Source organism: Hyaena hyaena, unplaced genomic scaffold, assembly GCF_003009895.1.
Source record: "Hyaena hyaena isolate Hyena2069 unplaced genomic scaffold, ASM300989v1 scaffold_113, whole genome shotgun sequence".
NCBI lineage: Eukaryota > Metazoa > Chordata > Mammalia > Carnivora > Hyaenidae > Hyaena > Hyaena hyaena.
This window is the reverse complement of record NW_024080745.1, coordinates 758,532-785,053: the sequence shown is the minus strand read 5'-3', so window position 1 is coordinate 785,053 and position 26,522 is coordinate 758,532. Positions and strand designations below refer to the sequence as shown.

General features: G+C 39.6%; 1 protein-coding gene across 1 annotated transcript in view; it reads left to right on the top strand.

Annotated features, from left to right (window-relative positions):
• The first annotated feature begins 920 nt into the window (after positions 1-920).
• Positions 921-26,522, top strand: part of UBE2N (ubiquitin conjugating enzyme E2 N) — a 35,783-nt gene continuing 10,181 nt past the window's right edge. Inside the window, exon 1 of the mRNA XM_039236607.1 lies at positions 921-1,038. Within this exon, the coding sequence (XP_039092538.1) occupies positions 1,009-1,038 (30 nt within the window). The 5' untranslated portion in view covers positions 921-1,008. The remainder of the gene's footprint in view (positions 1,039-26,522) is intronic.

The following is a 26,522-nucleotide window of genomic DNA, read 5'->3' as shown; positions in this document are numbered from 1 at the left end:
CTTCATTTGCAAAGTGGAGATTAAAGTAGAGACATCTTCTTAAGGTTGCTGTGAAGATGAAGGAAAATAAAATCCGCGAAAAACCTATCCCATAGCAAGCAAGCAATCATCAGGATGTCACAAAATGTTTCCCGGACAATCCCATTTTCAGGTACCGCCACTCTAATCTTCCTTTAGAGCCTCGAACTCCATGGGTAATCCCTCTTTTAGGGATTACTCTGGGCTCTCTAATCCTGTCCTTGGTCATTCTTCCAGCTAGCAACTCTGCGCCTCAACCAGTTGCGTCGGGGCGTTCAGAAGCCAGTTCCCTGCCCCCACTCTCTCCAAATCCCTTCTTTCAGCTTGCCCCGGGTTTTAAGGGGACCGATTTACGTGAGATTTAAATATCAAAATTAAATTTCAAAACTCTCTGGCTAGGGTTTTCCTGGATAACTTCAGAAACCCACATTCACGAGTTTGGCTACTGAGTTCCGGTCTTCCACCTCCCCACCCCCTTAAAGGAAGGAGCCCGCGGCTCAGCTTCACCGCAGTCTTTCCCGCAGCGCCAACTGCGGCAGCGCGCTAGGCTGGAACGTTGAATGAAGCAAAAAAACTAGCGGATGAATGAATGGGCTGCATCCGCGTCCGGGCCTCTGTTACGTCGCTCACTAGTGCGGGCGGGGCGCCGGCTGCGCAGTCCCAACATCGCGCGGCGAGCTCGGCCACGAGCGCCAGAGCTCCGCACCGCCCCGCGCCGCCTCCCCCAACTCCCTGCCCCGGCGGGACTCGTCACTTCCGCCATCCCCGGGCCGGGGTTGGGGCGGGGAACGCGGGGGAGGGGGCCAGGTTCGAGGGAAGCCCGCCCGCGCGCGAGCAGGGACTACATTTCCCGAGGGGCCTCGGCGGCGGCGGCGGCGGCGGCGGCGGGCGCGGCAACGTTCCCCGGAAGTGGAGCCCTGGACTTCCACTCGTGCGTGAGGCGAGCGGAGCCAGAGTCAAGACCAGAGGCCGAACTCGGGATCTGACAAGATGGCCGGGCTGCCCCGCAGGATTATCAAGGTAACCGCCCAGGCCAACCCCCGGCTCTGCGCTCTGCTCTTGTCCGCTCGGCGGACCCGGCGGCGCAGTTCCTCGCTTCCTCCGGTCCGCGGCCCGCGCTGGGAGGCCCGAGGGCAGAGCGGAGAGGGTCTGGCCGCGGCGGCAAGGGAAGTCAGGCGCTGGGGAGGGGGCTCCGGGGAGACTTCCGGCCGCGGTGGGGTAGCCGGGCGGCGGAGACCGGGGGATCCCAGGTGGCCGCCCCTGAGGCGGGGAAGGTCCGGCCTGCACATTGGCGGAGGGTGGGGCCGCTGGGTTGCGGGGCTTTGGTCGCGGGTGCGGGCCGGTGCGGGCCTCCGCAGTCTCTCAGACCACCCGGGAGGAGGCCGCGAGCGCGCGGGAATCGCGACGGGGCCCGGACTCCGGGCGGGAGCTGTGGCCCGACACAGCCCCTCATCCCTGGAGCCTTCTTTGGGGCCGGGCGGGAGCGCGGGGGTGCGGAAGCCCCGGATTCAGAATGAATGAACCAGGAGAGGGAGGCCGGGCGGGGCCCTGTGCCCCGGGAGGCGGCTCCGGGAGGGCCGCGCGTCCTGCAGCGGTAGGCACATGTCCGCCGGTGGCTGCTGGGGTCTGGGGACGTGGGGCTCCGCGCCCCGCTGCCCTCGCCTTCGTGATCCCCTCCTTTTTAAATACGTTTCCGCTCGTTATCTCTGTGAAGTGATTTTACTCTGGTTGGCAAACTCTGAGAGCTGTTTCTGCTCAGAGGGAATAGTTTAACACAACATGGGGGGGGAGGGGCAGCGCAGGTATGGGAGACTGAAATCCTTTGCCTCTCGATTTTATGCACGTTTAGTTTTAAACCGTTCTTAGGCTCTTTATAAATACTATACTTTGACAAATGCATATGGGAGCATGAAAAATTCTACATTTGTTTTGTAAATTCTTTACATAATATCAGGTCCTCAGATGTGCGGTATTTCTTGCAGTGTACCAAAACAAAACCTTGAAGTTGCTTGTCATTTTTAGTGAAAATTTTAGTTGGATCTCTGTATTGCTCAGTATGCGTATTAAAGTGACTCGCTTGCAACATCGTTTCCTTGGCATAGCCTACTTCTAAAGTTTGCGGGGAGATGTATACCAAGCTCAGGATCTTGGAAGGATGATGTATTGTGTAGTTCTTCGTGCAATTGCACTTAAATATATCTGAGATGGGGGTGGGGTGGGGATGTTTCTAACCTAAAGGTGCTTGATTTGGAGAAATAAGACATTTTATATGGTAGAAATTCTTAGAAATCAGGGAAGTAGCATAGATTGTCATGGTATGCTGGAGTTTAATAAAGTGAAACTTCATAGTGCGAAATTTGTTGTATTACGGACATGTCTCAGATTCTGTACAAGACAGTTTAATTGCTGTCTGCACTGGATGGTTCTTACGATGTGGGTTTGCTCACATGGCCCCAGTCGTGTTTACTGAGGCCCAGTTGAACATGAGGGATAGAAGATTCCCCCATTAAAATTTTTGTGTTCTGTAATGGGGTTATCAACTACATAGTACAAATTGATATTCAAGATAGTTTTCTAAAAACACATAGTAAATCAAAAGTTTAACATTTCCCCCCCAGTTTTGCTTGATTCTGGACATTTCTGCAGTAATATGAAAGCTTTGGATGGAAAAATAAATTCTGTGAAACCTTGTTTAATGAAGTTACAGAAATGATTTATGACAATGAATTGAAGTCCTCATAATTCAGTTTATTTGACACACAGTAATTGAGTTTACACTATTTTCATTTTACTATTTTAACCAAGACAGTAATAACTCATATGATCTTAATTTTACAGTATCTTGTTGATAGCATATCTGTAATAAAAGGCGACTTGATTTGGGTTTTATCTTTTGAAAGTTAGGTGGTTTTACTTCAATGCCTTTTATAGCTTAGCTTCAGAGAACTATGTTCGCCAATCCCTAGGAACGATTACAAGTTTTTAATGTTTTTCCTAGTGCCTGCTCTTGTGTTACGTATATTTCCCTGTACTCAGTAAAAATATTTTAATTTATTTCTAATTTTTAAAAAATTTACATGCAAGTTAGTTAGTAACTTGGTTAGTTAGTAATAATGGTTTCAGGTAGAATCCAGTGATTCATCCCCTACGTATAACACCCAGTGCAAAAATGTTTTTTTTTTTTTTTATTAAAAATAGTTTATTTTTTAAGTTTGCCTCCTCTCTGTTAACCACAGTGGTGGTGGAAGACAGCTATTAATAGGATGCTGTTTACCTCCAAATGGTCATTATTTACATTTGCAAAATTCATTTTATTTTTAAGTAATCTCTACACTTATGGGATGTGGGGCTTGAACCCATAACCCCGAGATCAAGAGTTGCATGTTCCAGGCACCCTTACATTTGCAAAATTCTTGGACCATTTGATACTTGCAGATCTTGATCTTGTGAAGTAGACTATCGTTTATAGTCTAGAAATCCATTCAAATGATTTTCTTAGGGCTTTGAAACTGGCAAGAGGCAGAACTTGGATTTTTACCCAGTGTGACCTTCCCCTGCCTCTTATAATGAAATTACATAATGTATGTCAATGTACCTTGACAACTGTAAATAACTATGCAAATATAAGGTGAGTTTTTGAATTACTTTTCATCATTTACTGTCCCACTCAGATTCTCCTATACAATCCACTAGGAAATTCTCTAGGCACTTAACTTTCAAAATATATCCTTTATTTTAAAGTTTATTAAAAATTTTTTTACTTATGTTTATTTTATTTTTGAGAGAGAATGACAGAGTGTGAGCAGGGGAGGGGCAGAGAGCGAGGGAGACACAGAATCTGAATCAGGCTCCAGGCTCTGAGCTGTCAGGACAGAGCCCGATGCTGGGCTTGGCTTGAACCAAGAGATCATGAACCATGAGCTGAAGTCAGAGGCTTAACCCAACTGAGCCACCCAAGCGCCCCTAAATTTTATTTTGAGAGAGAATGTGTGTGCATGCTCTGTGCAAACACACATGGGAAGGGCAGAGAGAGAATTCCAAGGAGGCTGATACGGGGCTCAGACTCAAAAATCATGAGATCAAGACCTGAGCTGAAATCAAGAGTCAGACGCTTAACCTACTGATCCACACAGACAACATTTTATCAGACACATTTACTCATCTCTCTGAAACCACTTTTCAGTTCCATCATTTGCTGCCTAGTCTACTGTGTTTGTCTTCTTAGCAGCAGCTAGTGCATACCTTTTATTTAATTAATTAATTAATTAATTTTTTAATGTTTTATTTATTTCTTAGTGAGAGAGAGAGACCGCGTGAGCAGGGGAGGGTCAGGGAGAGAGGGAGATACAGAATCCGAAACAGGCTCCAGGCTCTGAGCTAACACAGAGCCTGACACGGGGCTCGGACCCAGGAACCGTGAGATCATGACCTGAGCTGAAGTCGGAAGCTTAACCGACTGAGCCACCGAAGCGCCCCTAATGCTACCTTTTAGAATACAGATCATGTCACTCCTCTTCTCAGAACTCTACAAAGGTTTTCCATCACATTTAGAATAAAATCTTGATTCCATCTTCCCTCCCTTAGTTTCAGGGTCTGCTTTACATCTGCCTACCCCTGAGATCATCTGCTTCTCTCCTTGGATCACTTCACTGCAGCTATACTGTTTCTTTGCTGTATACTGAACAATAAAAGCCTATGTTTGTTCCGGTCATAGGGCTTTCCTTCTGTTTACTGCATTGCTTGTTTTGGCATATTCAGTTCTTGGCTCATATGTCACCTTCAGAGAGGTCTACCTTAACTATCCCAAAACGGGGTTTTCCTCTCCCCCTCCCCTGTAGTTCTTTATTCCCATTATTTCCCTCTCTTCTATATAGCTGTTATCACTATTTGAAGTTATATTTTATACCATTTATTTCTGCTCCTACTAAATCTCTATGAAGACAGGGATTCTTAGAAGACTTGGGCATTCCTCTAATACCTAGACGATATGGTAGGCACTGAACTGTTGGTCGAATGAATGAATGTGCTTCATTCAGTCTCTGGAACTAAGTTTTAGGAGAGTTATTCTGTATCATAATTTGACATGGTTATTGCTTAGTAGATTTTATCTAAACCAGTGTCTATGCTAAAAGTTAATCTCTAATTCATTAAAAAGTAAGTCAATTTTTTATTTTGTCAAATAGGGAATACACATATAGAGCATAGCATTTGAAAGGTTCTAAAAGGGTACATGGAGAATATTCAGACTCTCTCCTCTGTCCTTCAGCGTTGAAGTTCCCCTGCCCAGACAACCATTATTTTCATTGTGTATTCTTCCAGAAGGACCAGAGAGACTTACTACATGGATAGTAGGTTTATTCCCCTCCTCCTGATGCTAATACCGTAGTCTTTCCCCCCCAAACCAATACATCTTTGAATTGACTCCTTTTTTAAAGGGGTTCTTTGTGGAACCATGTGGTTAGACCTTAATTTAACAAATTGCTTATTGCTGACTTTTACATTGTCCCACAAATTTGCATGTAAACAGTGCTGTAATAGTCTTATAGTTAGAGGTATTTTGTACACATGTTAGTTACAGTGAATCTTGACAGTTCCATGTTTTGCTTAAATTTTTAGAATTTGTTTTTTTCTCTCTTTGCCTCGGCCTGAGCTCTTTTAGAGTCTCTCAAAGTGACCGAGCAGTTAAAGCTTAAAATCACATTAAAAGGTACCTAAAATAAAAGGTCCTCCTTAACCTACTCATCATAAAGAATTACAGTTATTTTGGGGGCAGATAAATGAGACTTGTAGTTGTGGCCTTGGTCAAAAGTTTATTTCACATGACTTTAAGAGTGCTGTTTTCTTGGGTGCCTGGGTGGCTCCATTGGTTGAGCATCTGACTTTGGCCCAGGTCATGATCTTGTGCCTTGTGGGTTTGAGACCTGTGTCAGACTCTGCTGACAGCTCAGAGCCTGGAGCCTGCTTCAGATCTGTGTCTCCCTCTCTCTTTGCTCATCCCCCACTCATGCTCTGTCTCTCTCAAAAATAAATACTAGAAAAATTAAAAATAGAGTGTTCTTCTGTCTTCTTAAAATAAATCATGAAAACTAAAATATAGCCCTAAGAAACAGTAGTTAGCTTACCTGAGGGAGTTGACTTATTTGATTAAAACCTGGCAAACCACCTGCTCAGATTTGATTTTCACCACACTTTCCTAGAGTTTACTCTTCTGTTGGTGAGGTTTAGTTCCAGATTTTTAAAAACCTCATATGATCTGACTCTGAATTTAGGCTTGAGTTCTGTATACTTTTTACTTTAATAATTTCGATTTTTAAAAATTCAGATATTACTTTTTCCCTATCACTATTTATTTTCCTTATTTATTTTTTGAGAGAGAGAGAGACAGACAGAACATGTGCATGCATGTGTGTGTGTGAGCAGGGGAGGGGTAGAGGAAGAGGGGGAGAGAGAATCTTAAGCAGGCTCCAAGCCCAGCTCAGCCTGAGTCGAAATCAGGGGTTTGGTGCTTAACTGAGTCACCCAGCCCCCACCCCATCACTATTTAAAAAGCCGCTAATTTGCTCATTTGTTATCTATTCTAGTAGAAAAATGATTTAGAAAACTTGCCCTTTTTTTAAACCTTGAAAGTTTGATAATGTTTTTTCCCCGTTTAAAAAAAGTCATGAGACTCTTACATGATGAGGATGTACTTGTTATATGTAATTAAAACATCCTTAGGAAACTGATAAGCTTTTAGAGTAAAAATTTGACCAGAAACAGTGTGGCTCTTGGCTCTTTTGGTGGTTGTTCCAATTTAAGACTTTTCTGGCCATCCTAGGAAGATAAGCCTTATTTTTGCATGTAAATTATGGGAATTCAGATTTTTTTTAAGTTTGTTTTTAGAGAGCATGCACATTCTAGTGCTGGAAAGGAGCAGAGAGAGAGAATCCTAAGCAGGCTGTATGATGTAGAAGATGCCAAAATCGAGTCAAGATGTTTGACCAGCCACCCAGGTGCACCGAGATTCAGATTCTTGAGAAGCTTATTTTTGAATCATTTTGGTCTCCATGGATTCCAGGTTAGGAATCCTTGGACTACTTTTGGTAGTGATTAAACTTTCAGCCTATAAGGATATTGTTTAATATACTGCCTAATATTTTGATTATGAAATGTGGGCATAATTGAACAGAAATTAAAAATAGTATTTTTTTTTAAAGTTTATTTTGAGAGGGACAGAGCGAGCATGAGCAGGGGACGGACACAGAGAGGGAGAATATGAAGCAGATTCTGTGCTGTCAGTGCAGATCCTGATGTGGGACTCAGACCTACAAAACTGAGGTCATGACCTGAACCAAAATCCAGAGCCAAATGCTTAATTAATGACTCAGCCACCCAGGAGCCGCCGGTGTTATTTAAGCTTCTCTATGTCAAGGATTTTCTTCAGGTTGATCGGCTCTCCAACAATAGAAATTGAGTTTTGTCAAATTATTGAACATTGCCTGAGTATCCACTATGCTAACTAATTATGGCATCAGAAATATACATTTGCTTTGCAGAAGTTCTTAGTTTTTTCCACACTTGTGACCACTTTATAGGCATAGAGTTTTACACGTTAGAGAATGCCCATCGTTTCCATTCTCTGATGAGTCTGTAGGCAAAGAAGTTGATAGCTAGGATTCTGCTTACAAGTTGGTGTCTTTGCTTTTTTCCCCTATACCTTATAGGCTGGTTTACTTGTGTGTAAATGGTTTTAAAAAGAAAATAGGTTGTGCTACAGATTCAGGTAGTATGGATTGTATTCACAATTTAAATCTGTTATCATGAGTTACAGATACGTATGCTCTAGAGAACTAAGGAAACAAGGAGATGAGGATAGCATCCACCAGGGGCTTTGGGCATTACAGTTGTAATCAGTTTTGATTCAGAGGCCTAATTACTGTACAATTTCACTTTCTAAAAACAAAATAGGTCTGAAAGCCATAGTACATGTAGTAATTCATATCAAGAAATACTCCTTTTCTGTATGAAAAATGAGTTGGACTTTTATATAGTTGAAATTTTCTTTGCAAATTTAGGGTATGAAAGACATCAGCATGAATATATAAATTAGGAGATGGAATAATAGGGAATCAGTTAACTTCACCTGAAATCTTAGCAGCTTCTAAAAATGCTTCCTAATTGAAGTGGGTTTTTTTAAAAAAAAAAATGTTAGTTTTCTTTAATTTGTGGATTAGATAATGATGTAAGATCACCATAGTCTGAGAACTGCCCTAGCATCTCTGGTGGCAGGAACCATTATTATGTGATTGGATGAGCCCCCAGAGAATCAACAGAAAGACTTGCTATCCATTCTTTCAGAGCTATACCACACTATTCAGGGTATTGTATATTCGCTAAAATCCTGTTTGTAGCTATTTTAAAATCCCCTAAGGATACTTAAAAATCAAAATTTTTATAATTCTGACTTGGCCTACAACTCAAATGTTTCTAAATTATTAGGATTTAGCTATAAAAGTACTTCTATCTTGTTTATTATAAGTAAATAAGTAAATGTAACCTCTGTGCCGAACTTGTGGCTCGAACTCATGACCTTGAGATCAAGAGTTGCATACTCTATTGACTGAGCCAGCCAAGTGTCTCTAAAGTGCTTTCAGACATTGGTTTCAGAATCTAATGTTGATATATTTTGCTTTTTGGCTGTCGCGTGTTCAGATTTTCAAACTCCTTCAGTTTTCAGTATGTCTCTCAGTAATTTGGTCTCTTTTTGGCATATCTGTTTTTTATTTTCAAAGTGTTTACAATCTAAGATTTTAAAATTTTTAAAGATTTATACTAAGGAAAATGTTGTTCCCATAAAGTCTGTGTTTTTATGACCCTTAATGACATTAGCATCCACTTCACCCCCTTAAAATAGGTTGGGGCAAAAGTGACTTTAGTGAGCTATTTGGAGCCTAGTGCCAAATTTCATTTTTCCATGAATTGCAGTTTGTCTGCCTTTTTATTATCCTTTTTAAAAAATCCATTCTTAAGGCATGTTTCAGTTCAATTAAATGGACAGTTACTGAATGCATAATAGGTATTTAGCTCTAAGCCAGGTGAACAAGAAAGATATCCCTGTCTAATGGGAAACACAGTCATGAAACAAGAAATGAAGTGAGGTGCATTGTGGGAAGATATACATGAGATTTACCCTAGTCTGAGGATCAAGGAAAGTAAGGATGAAGGAATGTTATTAAAGTTGAAGAGAAGGAGGGAGTGAAGGCTTGAAGGAGAAAGGAACAGAGAGAAAGTGCACAAAAGGTATAGTATATTCCAGAAATCCAGTATGTGTGATGGATAGGGTCTTATATAATTATCAAGTTCCCACAAGAAGTATTACTGTCCAGATATTAAGTTTAGAGAGTTGGCATCAAGAACTGTTGGGCAAAGAAAGTATTGTTGAGTTTTGAATTGTTAAATTCAGACTTAAGGTATGAACGAATCATTCACCAGAGTCCGGTGTGGTGACTGTTCTTGAAGTGAGATTGGTCATACAGTTTTTATTATGTACGGAAGACAGCTTTTATTGAGCACTTACTACGTATGAGGCGTTATTCTAAGCATGTTACATGCATTCATTTATTTAATTCTAACAGCAATCCTATGATATGGATATTAGTATTAGTCCTGCATTAGACATACAGAAACCTGCACAGAGGGGTTCAATGGTTGATGGAGCTGTGACATGAACCTCAGCAGTCTGAAACTAGACTGCAGGTGCTATAGATGGAAGGTGCTAGAGCTTATCTGCCCCTAGTTAATAACTGGCACTGTATTTTTTATATTTTATCATTTGGACAGAGGAAGTAGAAAAACATGTTCATGTGCAGTCTAAGTGCTCAGCTTTCTTCTTTTTCATTAGAAGTCTCCTTATTGCAATTTAATTGGAGGCTTTTGCACAAGTGAGTCTTGTTTAGTCATCGTGTCACTTAGGACTGAATGCCTCTGGTCTGGGGTGGTATATTCCTCTCCTGAATCCTTGGATTTGGTCAGTTTGGGGTTTGGTGGGAAGGAGCTAAAGAGCAGCTATTCCCCTCTTTCTTGCTATTTCTTACCAGGGAAAATACATTTGAGGTATCACTGCATTAGAACGTAGTCTCTCTAATGTTATTTTAAACAGTATTTTTCACCCAGGGGCGCCTGGGTGGCTTAGTTGATTCAACATGCAAATCCTGATCTTAGCTCAGGTCTTGAGTTCTGGGTCATGAGTTCAAGCTCCGCGTTGTGTTGGGCTCCATGCTTGGAATGGACCTACTTAAAAAATTTTTTTTTCACTCATTAAGCCTAAAAATAGATTAGAATTATCTTACACACATTTATATATTAAATTGAATTTTGTGTTTTCAGCCCAGGTTATTTGTATCTGACTTAGTTTCCTCACTTCCATTTGGAGAGAGTAGGGAAAAGTGCTGTTTGAGTATAACTCCCCATACACACCTGCATATACTATAATAATATAATAATTCTTGTGGCTTTTTAGAAAAGTAATTTTTCACAGTTGGAGGCACAGTGATTTACAGCTATAAAGCTTGATGTTTCTTGCCTTTAAATGTGAAAGAGCTATTCCTGTTAAGTAACATTTTCTCAAATAAAGCATTCTGTCCACCCTTTCTTTCTTGGTGCCCTTCAGGAAGGAGTTAAACTGAAAGTGCTGAAAGCTCCATTCAGGCTCCTGCGCCAATACAATTGGACATCAGTGAATACTTGGGCCTATTTCCTGTCAGAATCTTCTGGTTTCATTGGGAAGGCTGCTGGTGTATGGGTGGTAGGAACTAGAAGATATTTTCTGTGAACACTTGTTTATAATCTGAGTTCATGGTTGTACATCAGAATTAACTGGGCCATTCATAAATTTGACATATACCAGCCCAGCATGGTTTTTGTTGTTGTTATGTTTTAAGCTCTCCAGATGGTTTTTATGGGCACTTTGCAGGAACAATGGCCTTGTGTGTAAAGATCGGTAGAACGTGGGGGATACAAGATGTAAGTAAAATCACATAGCCAGGGCCTTTTCATTTGTAGAAAGCGCAGGCATCAATGGAAATGTCAAAGACCTGACAGTCTAGGGGTGGGGAAACCTTCAAGATTGGTTTAGGGAAAGAGATTTTTAGAGGATTGATATTTGAGCTCACATTTGAAGGCTAAGTAGAAAAGTGAGGCGGGGGGTGTGTAGAGAGTAGAATGTCATTTCAGGTTAGGCGTCTCGAACTCCAGGAAGACACTTGAGCAGTGCTAAAGCTGTAACGTGAGTCAGCACTTCCTTGCTTGGACCACAGACACTTTAAATGCAGTCCTAAATTGAGATTTTTTTTTTCTTCAGAAGTCTAGTTTATGAATGTATATTTGTTATAAATATTCAATTAATATGCCAAGTATGTTCTATAATAAAATTAAGTAATACAGAGAATTATTTCCTCTTCATTTTCTTTTGCTATTTCAATCTTCAGTTCATAGGTAGAATGGCTAAAATCTTACTGAATATGGAAGGAAAAACCTAAATGCTTCATTTATTTTTTTGAGATACAACTCACATTCTATAAAATTCATCCATTTGAAATATACAATTCAGTGGTTTTAATAATTCGCAAAGTTGTGCACCCATCACTACTAATTCCAGAACTTTTTCATCACCCGGAAAAGAAACCCTGTGCCCATTAGCAGTTACTATTCACCCCTTCTCCCTCAGCTTCTCTATTTTCTGTCTCTGGTTTCATCGGTTCTGGACATTTCATGTAAATGGAATCATAAAATACGTGGCTTTTTGTGTCTGGCTTCTTTCACTTAGCATGTTTTCAAGGTTCATATTGTAATGTGTATCAGTACTTCATTCCCTTTAAAGATTTTTAGCTGAAGTTATCTCAGTTAATAACTTTTAAGAAATGAGAGTGCTGAATGTAACAAAGCAGTAGTTTCAGCAAATGATCTGTGTTTATTCCCCAAATCTAGTCACATTTGAAACCTGCGTTGCTTTAGAACATTTAAGAAATATTCTTGAGCCTTCTATGCTATTTTTTGTTTTTTAACTTGTCAATGGTAGTAAGTCTTTATCTTTAAAGATTAGACTTGATTGCTGGACACTGAGAAAATTAAGCCCATGTTGGTGAACAGTGGTTAAGGGATCAGCACTGACTTTTATTCTTATTTCAAGGATTAAGAAACCTTATGACCTTGGCCAAGGCACTTTCCCTGGGCCTCAGTTATTTCTAATTCCTTTTAAATTTATTTTTTAGAGAGAACGCAAGCAGTGGAAAGGGGCAAAGGGAGGGAGAGGGAGAATTTTAAGCAAACTCCATGCCCAATGAGGGGGTCGATCCCATGACCCTGGGAGCGGAAATCAAGACTTGGGTGCTCAACTGATTGAGCTACCCAGGTGCCCTTCAAATTCCTGTTTGTTTATTTTATTATTTTTTTTTTAATTTTTTATTTATTTCTGAGAGACAGAGAGAGACAGCATGAGCAGAGGAGGGTCAGAGAGAGGGGGAGACAGAATCTGAAGCAGGCTCCAGGTTCTGAGCTAGCTGTCAGCACAGAGCCTGACGCGGGGCTCGAACCCACGAATCGTGAGATCATGACCTGAGCCGAAGTCGGATGCTTAACTGACTGAGCCACCCAGGTGCCCCACAAATTCCTGTTTTAAAACTTGGTGATTATGTGATCACTTTGGGCAGAATTTAAAACAGTGAGAAAAGACTATGGTTGCATAGTCCTAGAACTGATTTTCCCATTTGGCTTTTAAACTGGATCTTAGGGAATCCCCTGCTCCTCCAATGTAAAATGCTGAGTAGTATTCTGAAATAAATGTATAGTTTTCCAGTATAACTAATATGCAGGCCTGTATCCTATCAGCATTGATAGTTTTAAAACCACTTTATTTTTTTTTCCTTAAATAGTTTATTGTCAAGTTGGTTTACGTATATCACCCAGTGCTCATCCCAACAAGTGCCCTCCTGCATGCCCATCACCTCCCTTCTCTTAAAGACACTTTAAATGTTTATGTTCTCTTGGGGTCTCCTTGGACCTTTTTTCTCATTATTTATTCCCTTGAACATATTTATTTGCTTTACTTGGTTTCAGTCTACATGGCTCAATTATTCCAAAATCTAGTGTGGATTTTCAAGTCTTTCCAGCTGCCTACTTTTCTTTCTCCCACTTAGATGTCTTGCAGACATTTTTTTCTTTCTTTCTTTCTTTTTTTTTAAATCTAAATTCTAGTTAAATAACATACAGTGTCAATATTGGTTTAAGGAGTAGAATTCAGTGATCACTTGCATATGACACTCCACAGCAAGTGCCCTCTTTAATGACCATCACCATCACCCATCTAGCCCATCCCCCACCCACCTCCCTCCATCAGCCCTCAGAGTTTTCTTATTGTTAAGAGTCTCTTGTGGCTTGTTTCCCCCTCTCTTTTTTTCTTCCTCCTTTCCATATGTTCATCTGTTTTGTTTCTTAAATTCCACATATGAACGAAATATCAAATGGATATTTCTTAAATATCCATTTGTATATGTATACCGAATCTTCTTTATTCATCAGTTGGTGGACATTTGGGTTCTTTCCAGTTTGGCTATTGGCTATTGTTAATAATGTTGCAGATATTTTTAAATCAACTATTTACTTTTTTACAATGAAATGTATTCATATTGCTGTCTCCCCTCATGTGAGTCAGCACTTCTAGTGTTTCTTCTCTTTCTTATGCCACCATTAACCCAGTTGCCTGAGATTTACTCCTCCTCTTCCCTCCACTTGTTCCTTTCACATTCAGTTTGCTATTAAGCCCAGTTGATTTAGCCTGAGAAATGTCTCTGGTAACCCTTTCCTGTCTTCTCTCTTTCCAGTTGTCTTTGTGGGCCTTTATTCATCCTTTCCTCGTTTTTGCAATAATCTCAGAACTCCTCTCTCTGTCTTCATTCTCTTCCCATTTTCCACACCATCACATTGTAAAAACATTGATGTGCTCATGTGGCTCTCTACTGTATATAGGATGAAGTTGAAACTTTTTAACTTGGCATGTACTACTTTTTCACAAGCTGGCCTTTCATCTTATTGGTATCTCCTTCCTGTCTCCCCTTTCTTAAACAACTTCTGATAGTGATAGTGATATTGTTTACCAGCCAAAGTGATGTATTTTCTAGCTTCTGGATTATGCGGTGTTTGCAAGGAAGCATCCCTCATCAAATGTGACTGCCCAGCATTCTGTGTTGTTTGGGTTAGTTTCCTCTGCTCTCCTGAGAATGTTCTTAATAACAAGTAGATTGTGGTTTAGAACTAGAAGTACTATGTTCTGTTATTTCTATAAGTTCTATGAAAAGAAAATCAGGGATAAAATTTAAGTCCTTTGCTTTATTTTCTGGGATCCTGTTGAGGTACTCTGGGAAACCCAATGTTGGTCTTGCTGAGTCATTAATTACAGTGAAAAAATATGTTAAAAATTTTTTTTTACAAGTAGAAATTATATATACTTAAGGTGTATAGCATGATGTTTTTTGATATGTGTATACCTTTTGAAGTGATTACTACAAACTTGTAAACGTAGGTCTTAGTTCCCATAGTTATTTTTTGTTGTTGTGGTCAGAACACTTGATCTATTCTCAGCAAATTCCAAGTCTGCAGTGTGGTGACTGTTGTTACATGTGATAAATTAGGTCTCCAGAGTTTGTTCATCTTATAACTGAAACATTTTACTTTTTTTAAAAATTTTACTCTTTGATTCACCATCTTCCCTTTTTTTCCACATTCTTTTTTTTCTTTTTTTAATGTGTTACTTATTTTTGAGAGAGCAATAGAGACAGTGTGAGCAGGGGAGGTCAGAGAGAGGGAGATACAGAATCTGAAGCAGGCTCCAGGCTCTGTGCTAGCTGTCAGCACAGAGCCTGATGCGGGGCTCGAACCCACGAATTGTGAGATTATGACCTGAGCCAAAGTCAGACGCTTAGCCCACTGAGCCACCCAGGCATCCTTCCGCGTTCTATAGCCTCTGTGGTAACCACTGTTCTACGTTGGGTTTTTTTGTTTGTTTTTTTTAAAGATTCCACACATAAGTGAGATAATGCATATTTGTCTTTCTGTGTTTGTCTTAGTATAACTTCATTGTCACAAATGGCAGGATTTACTTATTTTTTTTAGTTTTTTTTTTTTTTTTAATGTTTTTTTAAATTTATCTCTGAGAGAGAGGCAGCGTGAGCAGGGGAGGGTCAGAGAGAGAGGGAGATCTAGAATCCGAAGCAGTCTCCAGGCTTTGAGCTAGTTGTTAGCACAGAGCCCGACGCAGTGCTCCAACCCACGAATTGTGAGATCATGACCTGAGCCGAAGTCAGACACTCAACTGACTGAGTCACCCAGATGCCCCTTTACTTATTTTTTTTTAAAGCTGATGAAAAATATTTTAATTTGCTCTTTGTAACCATTAGAAAAATAAAATATCTGGCACTCCCTGGGTCAGAGAGTTTTAAGCACCATATATACTTTTTAAAAAGCCTGTATAGATCCTTGCTCTGATGGTTCACACACATAGATACTAGCCTTTTTGTTTTCTGTTGCTTAATTGATAATAATGGATTAGTTATAACAGGGCTATAAACAAAGGTGTTGGAGAATTCCAGTCCTGGCCCCTCATTGTAGAGATTACTTTAGCAGATTTTCCTGTATTAGGATACAGTGGGACCCTGACTGCCAAGAACCCAGTCCTAGTCAGTGAGCAGGTTTTTGTTTCCTGTGCCCCACAGTTATGTATTTAAAAAATGCAGCTATTTAAGTCTACTGTCAATGAAAAAGGAAAGTAAAACTAGCATATGTTCCCTCTTATGAGTAATCAAATTATAGCAATTTTAATATTCTTAGAGTGCACACACACACTTCTTTAAAGTACCCCTATATTTCTTGAGTTGAATCATCAGGCCAATTACGGTTATGATTAGGTATGTTAATTTTTTAAACATTACAAGTATTAGTATGTTGAGTATCTGTTCTTTGTACTGATTATAGTTAATTTTCTCTGTTTATGGCACTGAAAATATTTAATTCTTTCTGCTTGGTGTATATCAGCCACTTCATTTTGCCATTAGCTGGCATATATAGTCAGAGAATAATTTAATTTAAATATTTGATTTTAGTAAAATAAAAGCAAATGTATGGATGGAGTAGGAGGGGAGGGTAGAAACACAAAATATTTAAGAAAAAGGAAGAAAGATTTTTTTAAGGCTCCAAACAGGTTGCATTTCAAGTCCAAAAATTCACTTTAAAATTATAAAATTATGGGGTGTCTTGGTGGGGTACCTTGGTATCTCGGTTAGGCATATGATTCTTGATTTCTGCTCAAGTCATGGTCTCACTAACCATGAGACCTTGGGGTTCAGAGCTGGTTTGGAATTTTCTCCTTTTCTCTGCCTCTGCCCTCAAACTCTCTCTCAAATAAATAAACTTTAAAAAAAAATCATACATTTGTGCGTGTTTCACATTATCATGCTCTTTTGTTATATCGCAGAGTCAATTATACAACCTTGGTTGGAAAACCAGTGTCTTGAAAAAAATGTGATTAATTGCAAAGTATAGAAATGTTACCAATTTCACAAAAACGAGGGTCTTGTTCTTATGTATATTGAAAAAACTTTATGATGGAAGTGAGAAAGACTGAGAAGAGATGTTTATTATTTCCTCTGGCAGGGAGATCCCAAGGATTGCCCCCTTAATCTTGTAATCTTAAGGTTACCTTTTTCTTTAGTTTATTTGACTCCTCTACATGTGAAGGTGTTGCCTCAGAGTATTGCTGAACCCTAAATCTTCTGTTAGGGATATTGGAGATGTGTGGTTGGGGAGAAGTTGGTTATCTGGGAGTTGGGAGTCTCAGAAATCTTGCCAGATTATGAAAGTGTTTGGGTCATTCGCGTTTGGGTATGGCTTGCTTTGAGCATACATATATCATCAGGTTGTTCTCTGAAGAGCATCTAGTTGTGGTCTGCTGCTTTGAAAAGTGAGGAATGGTATGGTATATCTTAGTTGGTATAGTGTTGGTCCTGATTTCTGTGAAACCTACATATTGATACCAGTAAACCACATTTTTGAAACGTTGAACTGCATTTGACACGCAACGTACCATTAGTTTCAGGTGTTACAACATAGTGGCTAGGACAAGTTTATACCTTATGCTGTGCTCACCATAAGTCTAACTGGAGCCTGTAACCATACAAAGCTATTATGGTACCATTGACTATATTCCCTGTGCTGTTCCCTTTATTCTCATCCATGACTTACTCATTCCATTACTGGAAGCCTGTGTCTCCCACTCCTCTTCACCCATTTTGCTCAATCCCCGCACTTTCCTTCCCTCTGGCAGCCATCAGTTTATTCTCTGTATTTATGTGTCTGTTTGTGCCTTTTGTTTGTTGTGTTTTTTAAATTCCAGATGTGAGTGAAATTATGGTATTTGTCTTTGATTTATTTCACTTACATTATACCCTCTAGGTCCATGCATGGTTGCCTCAAGTGGCAAGATCTCATCCCCCTTCCCTTTTTTTTAGTTGAGTAATATTACACACACACACACACACACACACACACACACCCCACATGTTCTTTATTCATTCATCTGTCAGTGGACACTGGGGTTGCTTTCATAATTTGACTGTTGTATATAATGCTACAATAAACATTGGGATGGATATCTTTTCAAATTAGTGTTTTTGAATAAACCACCCTTTGAATACTGAATTTGATTATTTGATTTTAGTTGTTAGATATGGGCATTGTGGCTTTTACCTATGTCCAGTGAAAGGGCTCCCAAACATTTCGGGACTTGAAGTACTTGCATGGGCACTCTCTAGGATTGGCATTTCCTTAACTGGAATAACTGCCCTTGTACTTCCCAGCTGTCCTTTTATCCTTTGCAGAGTGGAAGGCAGGGGTGGAGAGTTGGGGTGGTACTAGGTATGTGCAGGCAGCTGGACTAATCCTTACTCTGGCAGTTCTGTGAACATGTGGGAACTGTCACAGATAAAATGTGTTCCCAAGAGGTGCCTGGGTGGCTCTGTTAAGCGTCAGACTTTGGCTCAGATCATGATCTAATGATTTGTGAGTTTGAGCCTGGAGTTGGGCTCTCTGCTGTTACTGCAGAGCCTGCTTTGGACCCTCTGTCCCCTCTCCTTCTCTGCCCCTCCCCTGGATGTGCTTGCTCGCTCTCCCCCTCTCTGTCAAAAGTAATAATTAAAAGGGTGTTAACGTGACTGAAACGGTGAAAAGAGAGCTTTAAGGTATTGTGGAGGTAGAATTGGAAGCAGATACCACCCACAAATCTCAGAAGAAAACAGAGGAAAGATGGGAATTATTAAAATTTAGAAACGGTTGAGGAACCCCAGCTGGGATGCAGACCTCTAAAGGGAGATAGATAGGACGATTAAGCTTAGGGTAAGAGGACCTCTGCTGCAACCTCCTTCCCCCTCCCCTAACATACACACCATGTGACTGTCAGGATTTTTTAAAAGTAAGCAACATACAGGGGTGCATGGGTGCCTTAGTTGGTTAAGCTTCAGACTCTTGATTTTTGTCTCAGGTCATGATCTCGTGAGTTCGAGCCCTGCATCGGGTACCGCGCTAACAGCACGGAGCCTACCTGAGATTTCTCTCTCTCTCTCTCTGCCTCTTCCTTGCACAGGCACATGTGTTCTCTTTCTCAAAATAAATAAATAAACTTAAAAAAAAAAAAGCAACATATCCTATAGAGAAATGCCTTTGTTCCAAATCAGTTGAATCTTTCCCCCTCTATTTTGGACCAAGCCTCAAATCTCAGGAAAGACCAGAACTGCTTGTTTTCAAGCTAGGATGTTAGAGAAGAAAGCAGGGTTAGAGAGAGAAAATGCAAAAGCAAATGGTGCTTTCTAGATTTTATCCTTTCTCCTATCCTTGGTGACTCTGCATCAGCTCTAAGGACACTTCTTCATATATTTATGAGAACAAATGAAGAAATGTTTCGTATTTTTAGCTCTGATAACACCTTATAGTTCTGACTCTGTCCTTCACCTAGAGTTTGTGGATGTGAGTGTAGCACTACTGGGGATTCAAAGTTAATTGTTAAGTGTAAAGAGAGCCCTTAACTGGAAGTGGGCTTCTATTCCATGTTCTGCCACTTTTGTAGTGTACATTTCTGGAGGTGGTTCTGAGGCCTAAATGAAACAACACATGTGAACAACCAGGTCAGTTTTAAGGATTAATTCTGGTGTCAATCCCTACACATTAGAGTTCTAACTAAATTTTTCTAGCTTTCTAATTCATTAGCTTCTGAAAAGCCAATGTCCTGCCCAGGGTTTGGCCATTTATCAAGTAGTTGAAGATCTTGAAGTTTCCTTTTGTCTGTGGTTCTGGGATTGTATATGCTGTTAACTCAGACACACAGCTCAGCCCTTTCAACAGTTCCCATTAAAAAATCTGCTATGTAATTGCAAATATTTTGCAAATTGAGTGATTTTCATTGAGAGTTTAGCAGCCAGTGGTCATAAGCCATCTCCTTGACTCTTGGTGTTTTTCTTCTAGTTTCTTTCTTCCTGTGTTGCTCCACTGCTCAAATTTGTGAATGCTTGATCAGTGTAGCCCCTGCCTCTAAATCCCAACAAATACTCAGGTGAATACTGAGCCCATCTACCCAAATTAAGACCCAGTTGCTGTCCTCAGTATGCTCAAGACATACACTACACTTTCTTTTTCCTTTTATGTAAACTTTATTGAGGTATAATTTACATACAATTGATGCGTCCTTTTAAGTGTACTAATTTAAGTTTTGACAACAGCTATGAAACCAACATCTTGTTAAGATTTGTAATATTCTGCCCCAGCACAACACTTAATTAAAAGATTATACTGTTTTGAAGTGTGTTTTCACTTTATATAGAAGGAGTATATTTCTTTGGTGTTACACATTACGTTTACAACATCTTTTTCTCATAGGCTTTGGTATGATCATTTCTGGAGGTGTACTTTTGAACTCATTCACATGTTTCCTTAGGATAAATTTTAAGACGTGAAATTTTAAAGGGTGGGTTAGCTTGTAATCCCACAAGCCATATATGTGAGAGCCAATTTTCTCCACAACACTAAGTAACATTAAAAAAAAAAAAAATCTTTGTTCTCAGTTTTAAGGGTTGTCTTGATAATGAGACATTGTTACTTTCAGAATAGGGCTACTTAAAATGCTTATTTGATCAGTGTAGCCCCTGGCTCTAAATCCCAACACTTATTCAGGTGAATAAAGAGCCCTGTCTACCCAAATTAAGACCCAGTTGCTGCCCTCAATATGCTCAAGACGTATACTATAAGACACTTCCTTGGGTGATTTTATTTTAAAAACATTTTTCTTGCTTTTTTTGGTAAGTAGTGCTTGCATGTGTTACAAAATCAAAAGGGTCCTCACTGACGTGTTCCCCACCTCTATGTCTCAATCATCTAATTACTCTCCTCAAGGAAACCACTATTGGACCATATAAATTAGTTTATAATTTTATAAGCTTTTGTTATTTTTTTTTTGAAATTTTGTTATTGTTGTTTAGGTGCAGTTTTACTTAATATCATATTCACAGTGCTAGCAAACCCTGAATCCAGCATTCATACTGCATTATTGCAGAGACTCTAGCTATCCACATGAAGTGGGTGAATCTGACCCAGTACTATTAATACACAGAAACTCTTGTCATATAATATGTCTGCCTCAGTATGTAAATTTGTTGTTCTTTCAGTTATATTAAAATCTGTCTGGGTCATTTCCTTCTCTGGCTCAGGAGTACAGGACAAAATAATCATCTGAAATCACAGAAGAATAAAATATCTACTGAGTTAGATACTTCAGCTGGATCTCTTAAGATTATGTAATTTTCAAACCAGATTGATAATGTATGAAATATTAAAATTTCTAACCTTGGTTTCTTTTTTTTTTTTTTTAATTTTATGATTATAGTTTCTTTACTGAAGAACTCGGGTCAAAAAATCCTACCAAGAAATATGCCAGAATGTTGATATGACTTCCCTTAGTTATTTGGATAAGATTGACATTTTTCTTCATGATACTATTCTGTAGCTTAATATAATAGTGAACAATAGTACAATACTTTATAAATGAGAAAATAAACTTTATATGAAGAAAAACCAAATGCCCAAATCCAGATTTCCCAGAAAAGCATGAATTATTAGTTATAAGCTTAGATCGTTGTGCCCCTCAGCCTCTTGCTTTTATCTAGTGAAAAGGCAAGAATTTCCAAGAAATAGAATATATACAACAGAGTATATAACGTAGGAGGGAACTTTGAGAGCAATGGTTCAAAACCAGGAGCAATTATGATCTCAAGGAACATATACAATGCTTGGAAATATTCCTGGTTGTCCCACAAGATAAAATTGCAAGTGATGAGATAAAAATGCAGTGTTTTTTAGGGTAAAAGCAGAGAGGTGGTTGAGGTGAGGCTCTGTGTTGTTCGATTTTTTTTTTTTTAATTTCAAACCTTGGTTTCTTGAGCAGTTTCATTTCAAATTCTTCCAAAAACTTTGAGGTAGAAGAGTGAATCTTAAATACGTCAGCCAGTTAGTATTGCGCAAGTGATCATTATTAAACTCGAGAAAAATGATTATTAGATCATCAAAGATACTAATGGGGTGAAAGAAACTTAAACCTGATACTCTGGTGCTTAGTGTTTGGTCCTTTAAGTGCACAACTTGTAAGGAAGATATCAAAGCCAAGGCGCTTTTTTTTTTTTTTAATGTTTATTTTTGAGAGGGAGAGCATGAGTGCAGGAGGGGCAGAGAGAGACAGGGACAGGATCTGAACTGGACTCTGTGTTGACAGCAGTGAGACTGATTCAGGTCTTGAACTCAGGAACCATAAGATCATGACCAGAGCTGAAGTCTAATGCTCAACCCACGGAGCCACCCAGGTGCTCCTCAAGGCCAAGGCTTTTAAGCAAAAAGTATGAAGTATTTCCTAAAGATGGGTTTAAAGCCTTAAAAAGTCCTTTTTTCTGCATATTCCTGGCCATTTATGGCCACAGTCTGGCCCCTAAAACCTTGGGCCTACCATATTTAGAAGTTCTTGAATCCCTCTTTACCCTGTCAGTATTCTCCTCCCGTATCCTACCCCCCCCCCCCCCCCCCCCCCCAATCCCCGGGACTTTTTTCAGTAGTAGATCTGTTCATTCCACCAGTATGGAATGTGAGACACTGTCCTGCTTAGTATTAGGGCTGCAAATGTTACACCTCGGCCTTGACCTATAGGGACTAGTGTGGCTGGGGAGTCAGATGGGGGACAGTGTACAAGGGATAGTTTTCTGCAGAAGGTGCACTCCTGCCGCCCAACAATACTCTTGCTTTTTTAGTCAGCGTCTAGTTAATTGCTTATCTCTTAAGTGACAGTTGACTTTCAAAATGGTAGAAATGCTTCTTTGTGGGCAAAATAATGGTTAGTGTCTTAAATGTCTTAGATCTACTTCCTAATTCTCCATAGCAAAAGGATATTGGGTATGTGGAGCTAGCTGTGTGGATTATGTGTGGTAGGAGCACAGAATGTGGGGGCTAGGCTTTCTGGGCTTGACTTACAGCTGTGCCAAGTACTAGCTTGTACAGCCTACTTGACCTCTACTTCTTTCTCTCTTTAATATATTAATCTAGCTCTAGGGTGGTTGAAAGGGTTAGAGTGCAGAGAAGAGCCTGCCATAATACTTAGCCTTATAGTGTTATTACTGCTTTCTGATTTTGCAAAGATGCTGCTTCACTGTAAAATGAGTATCTTCTCAGTGCGCATAAACTTCATCATTTATGTATTAGTTCCACCAAACAGATGATCTTAAACAGAACCCCCTGAAATGGGACATAGGTCTTTTTAAGGCATAGTCAATGCCTACTTGTCAACAGTGGGTAGGGAAATGGGGTGTTTGAGGTAAATACTATATTCTGATTTTATTAAAATTGTTTTGATTTTAGTATGGTCAATTTCCCGTGAATTAGACAACAATAAAGTTGATTTGTATAGCTGCTAAACTGAGGTTTTATTCTTTAATCCAGAGTATTTAGGATCTTGCCCTGCACAGCTTTAGGGGGTGCCATTCATGCCGATTGTGATCTGAATGGTCCTCTCTTGGAGCTGTGTAGTGTGGCAGGCTTGTTAAATGAGCTTATTTTGGGGGGAGACAGGAACTCTAATATCTGATTGCTTTCTAATTTATCTCAGAGTTAGTATGCAGTATGTGAAAAAAAAACCCATTTTCTTCTTGTGGTTTAGATTTTGGACAAAATTGTGTCAGTAGCACAATTGAATTGAGAATGCAAATCTGGACCAACTGTAACTTGTTTTTGTTTGCCTCACTGAAAATTTCAACTGCTTTTGCTTCTGTCCATCTTTTTGTCTGTTAATGTAAGCATAGGACTTAACCTCTTAGTGGAGATCTCAGGCATTTTACAATTAAATTTTGTTGTGATTATCCCATTTGAAACCTGATGTTTCTAGTGATCAAGGGTTAGGTAAGTAATATATGGTAGCTGTACAAGTGTAGCCACTAGTTTGTAGGCTAGTAAAAGTGACTAGTTATGTCATACAGTTTGCAAAGAATATTGATTAATTTACTTGTAAAGCAATCAGGAAAGCAGGGTGCAGTGACATGGTAAATGAAAAAGTGTAAAAATATTAAACTGTTTTTAAGGGCTTTTATTTTTATCAGAATAAAATATAAACATACTAAAATGTTAATTAGATTTTGGTTATTAGGACTGTGGCTTATTTAAGTTGATACTGTATTTTTCTTTAATGAGCAGGTGAAAAATAATTGGGAAAAAAAGCTGGTACCATTAGCATCACATTTCTTCTTTATTTAGATATTGGGCATTGGCATAGATGCTGAGGATACAGTCCATAATCCCTATTCCCTCAACAGGGAGGGCAAAATATTGAACAGTAATTTCAGGGTTAAAGAGCATTATAAAAGGGACCTTCTACTGGAAGGAAGTATATAGCAGTAAGATTTAACCCATTCCAATAATAAAGTTTCCAGTCAATTTTAGTGCTAGAGAGAACCTTTGAAATGTTCAAGGGACTACATTTTAGAAGACCAGGGAGGTAATTGAATTTGTGTGCTTGTATAACAAATTGGTACAGTTAGAATTGAGATTAAATTCAGATATCTTAGTTCCAAGTTTTTTCCCAGTAGGTGTACCAGGCTGTCTAGTTGAAGTTGGCTCTCTCAATGTAAAATTAGCTCCTTCTTTAAAGGCTGTTAAACTAGGTAGAAGTTCTTTGATAAAGAGGCTAGCCGACTTGGGTGCTCTCCTTTGATCTCATTTAATCCCAAAGAGATATTTAGCCTCTTAACCTCTTCATCCACATGTACCCCTTATTCTATTACTTCTTACCTTTTCCTCACTTTCTTCTCTATCTAGCTTAGACTTTGCATTTATAGCAAGCAGTGGAGGTCAACTTTGACTAGTTTGAGTAGAAATAGTGTTTATTGAGTTATTAGGTGTACCTCACATGATCTTCAGAGGAGCCAAAGAAAGAGGCATTCAGGAAAGGAGGCTCAGAATTTCAACATGGTGGAGACTTCGCTGCCTGCATTGTGTGCATCATCCTTAGCAGTTTGATTGCAGATGCCAAATACAGCATGCTGCTGTGGAAGTCCTTCCGTTGCTGTCTGGAGGAAACTACTTCACAGTCGATCCTTGTGTATTTTAGCTTTGATACGCAGGTTTTGACTGAGCCTAGGTCTTACATGCTGGGCAGACAGCTAGGAAATTTTCTGACTCTAAAGCTGATATTGAGGGAGGTGGGAATCCATAAAGGCTAAGGGGGTATTTCCCAAAAAGGCTATTTTGCTTGTCAGGTTGTTAAAAGGAATGATGAAGGTCTGCTGTGAACCTCATTTTGCCTTATGCTGCCAGGCATTCTTTCTATGTGACAATAGATAAGTTTTTTTTGATGTTCAAACTTCCACATTCTTAAGCTCCCAGTTTGAACATTGCACTTAGGAAGAGGAGGGAAGATACGAATGAATGGGGGGTGGGGGGGTGAAGGGATTGTACTATTGCCTAATAGACAAGTTTGTAGACAGATGGCTAAAATTATACATAAAGGCCTTAAAATGAATAATCAACTTCAAATAACCAGTTAAAATTTTAAGAAAGAAACCCACAATTGAGGTAATTTCTAACTTAAATGCTGAATTTTAAAGTACGTAGTCACTGGTTTTTGCTAATACTTCCCATAATTTTAGTTTTCACTGTATAGAAATAGACACTTAAAAATTGTCCTGTTTTCATTCAGGATGAATACAGAAGACTTTTCCTCCCCTGTCTACTAAATTATATACTTCTTCCCAGAATCTAAAATATGCAAATATTTAAAAAATGCTTTTTTGATGGGTTTGTTATTGGTACCCTAAGGACCTTTTTCAACAGCCCCAATCTCAATGAAGTGTTATTAAGCTAGATCCTCTCTTCTGAGTTCTGAGACCTCATTCCTAAGACGCAGAATTCATTAAGACAGAAGGACAGTTGCATTATTCAGATCATTAAAGACATACTTACAGTTTTTGAGCTGGTGCTAAAGAAAGTCCAGGCAATGAAGGGGGAAAAATAGTTGAGAGGGAGGGAGGCAAACCATAAGAAACTCTTAAATACTGAGAACAAACTGAGAGTTGATGGGGTGGGAGAGAGGGGAAAAGGGGTGGTGGACATGGAGGAGGGCATTTATTGGGATGAGCACTGGGTGTTATATGGAAACCAACTTGACAAACTATTAAAAAAAAAAGAATCATGAGTATTTTGTGAAGGAGTATTTGGCATTGTCTTTAAACTGTGATGCCAGTATTTAGCAATCTTTCAAAAACAGAAAAAGAAAAGATGGAGATGAAAAGTTTCCTTTCCAGAAAAATTTTAAAAGATTTTTGTATCTTCAGAAATAAGCAAGGTCATGATGTGCTCCTAGTATAGTGCTGTTGTTAGTAACTAATTCCTAATCACACTTGTACCATCTTCTCTAAGACCTTGACATACCCCACTCTAAAATGCATCTTTCAAAAATTGACTAGGGGTGCCTGGGTAGCTCAGTTGTTTGAGCATCCGACTCTTGGTTTTGGCTCAGGACATAATCTTATGGTTGTGGGTTCAAGCCTTGCATCAAGCTCTGTGCTGTCAGCGAGGAGCCTGCTTGGGATTCATTCTCATTCCCATTCCCCCTCCCCCTTCCCCTTGACTCCCTTGCCCCCTCCCATTTCTNATTCCCATTCCCCCCCCCCCCCCCCCCCCACTCACACTCTCTCAAAATAGACTTAAAAAATGTGAAAATTGACTTTCATGGGTACTTCATACTCAGTGCAAAATAAATTCTTCAGGGGCAGGTGTCTTTGTTTTATTCTTCCTTTGAATTAGTTGATACCACAATGTTGTGTATAAAATAAACATTTGTTAGTAAATCCTATTTCAAAGTCACAACATTTCAGAGCATGGAGGTTTTGTATAATATAAGAGATAGG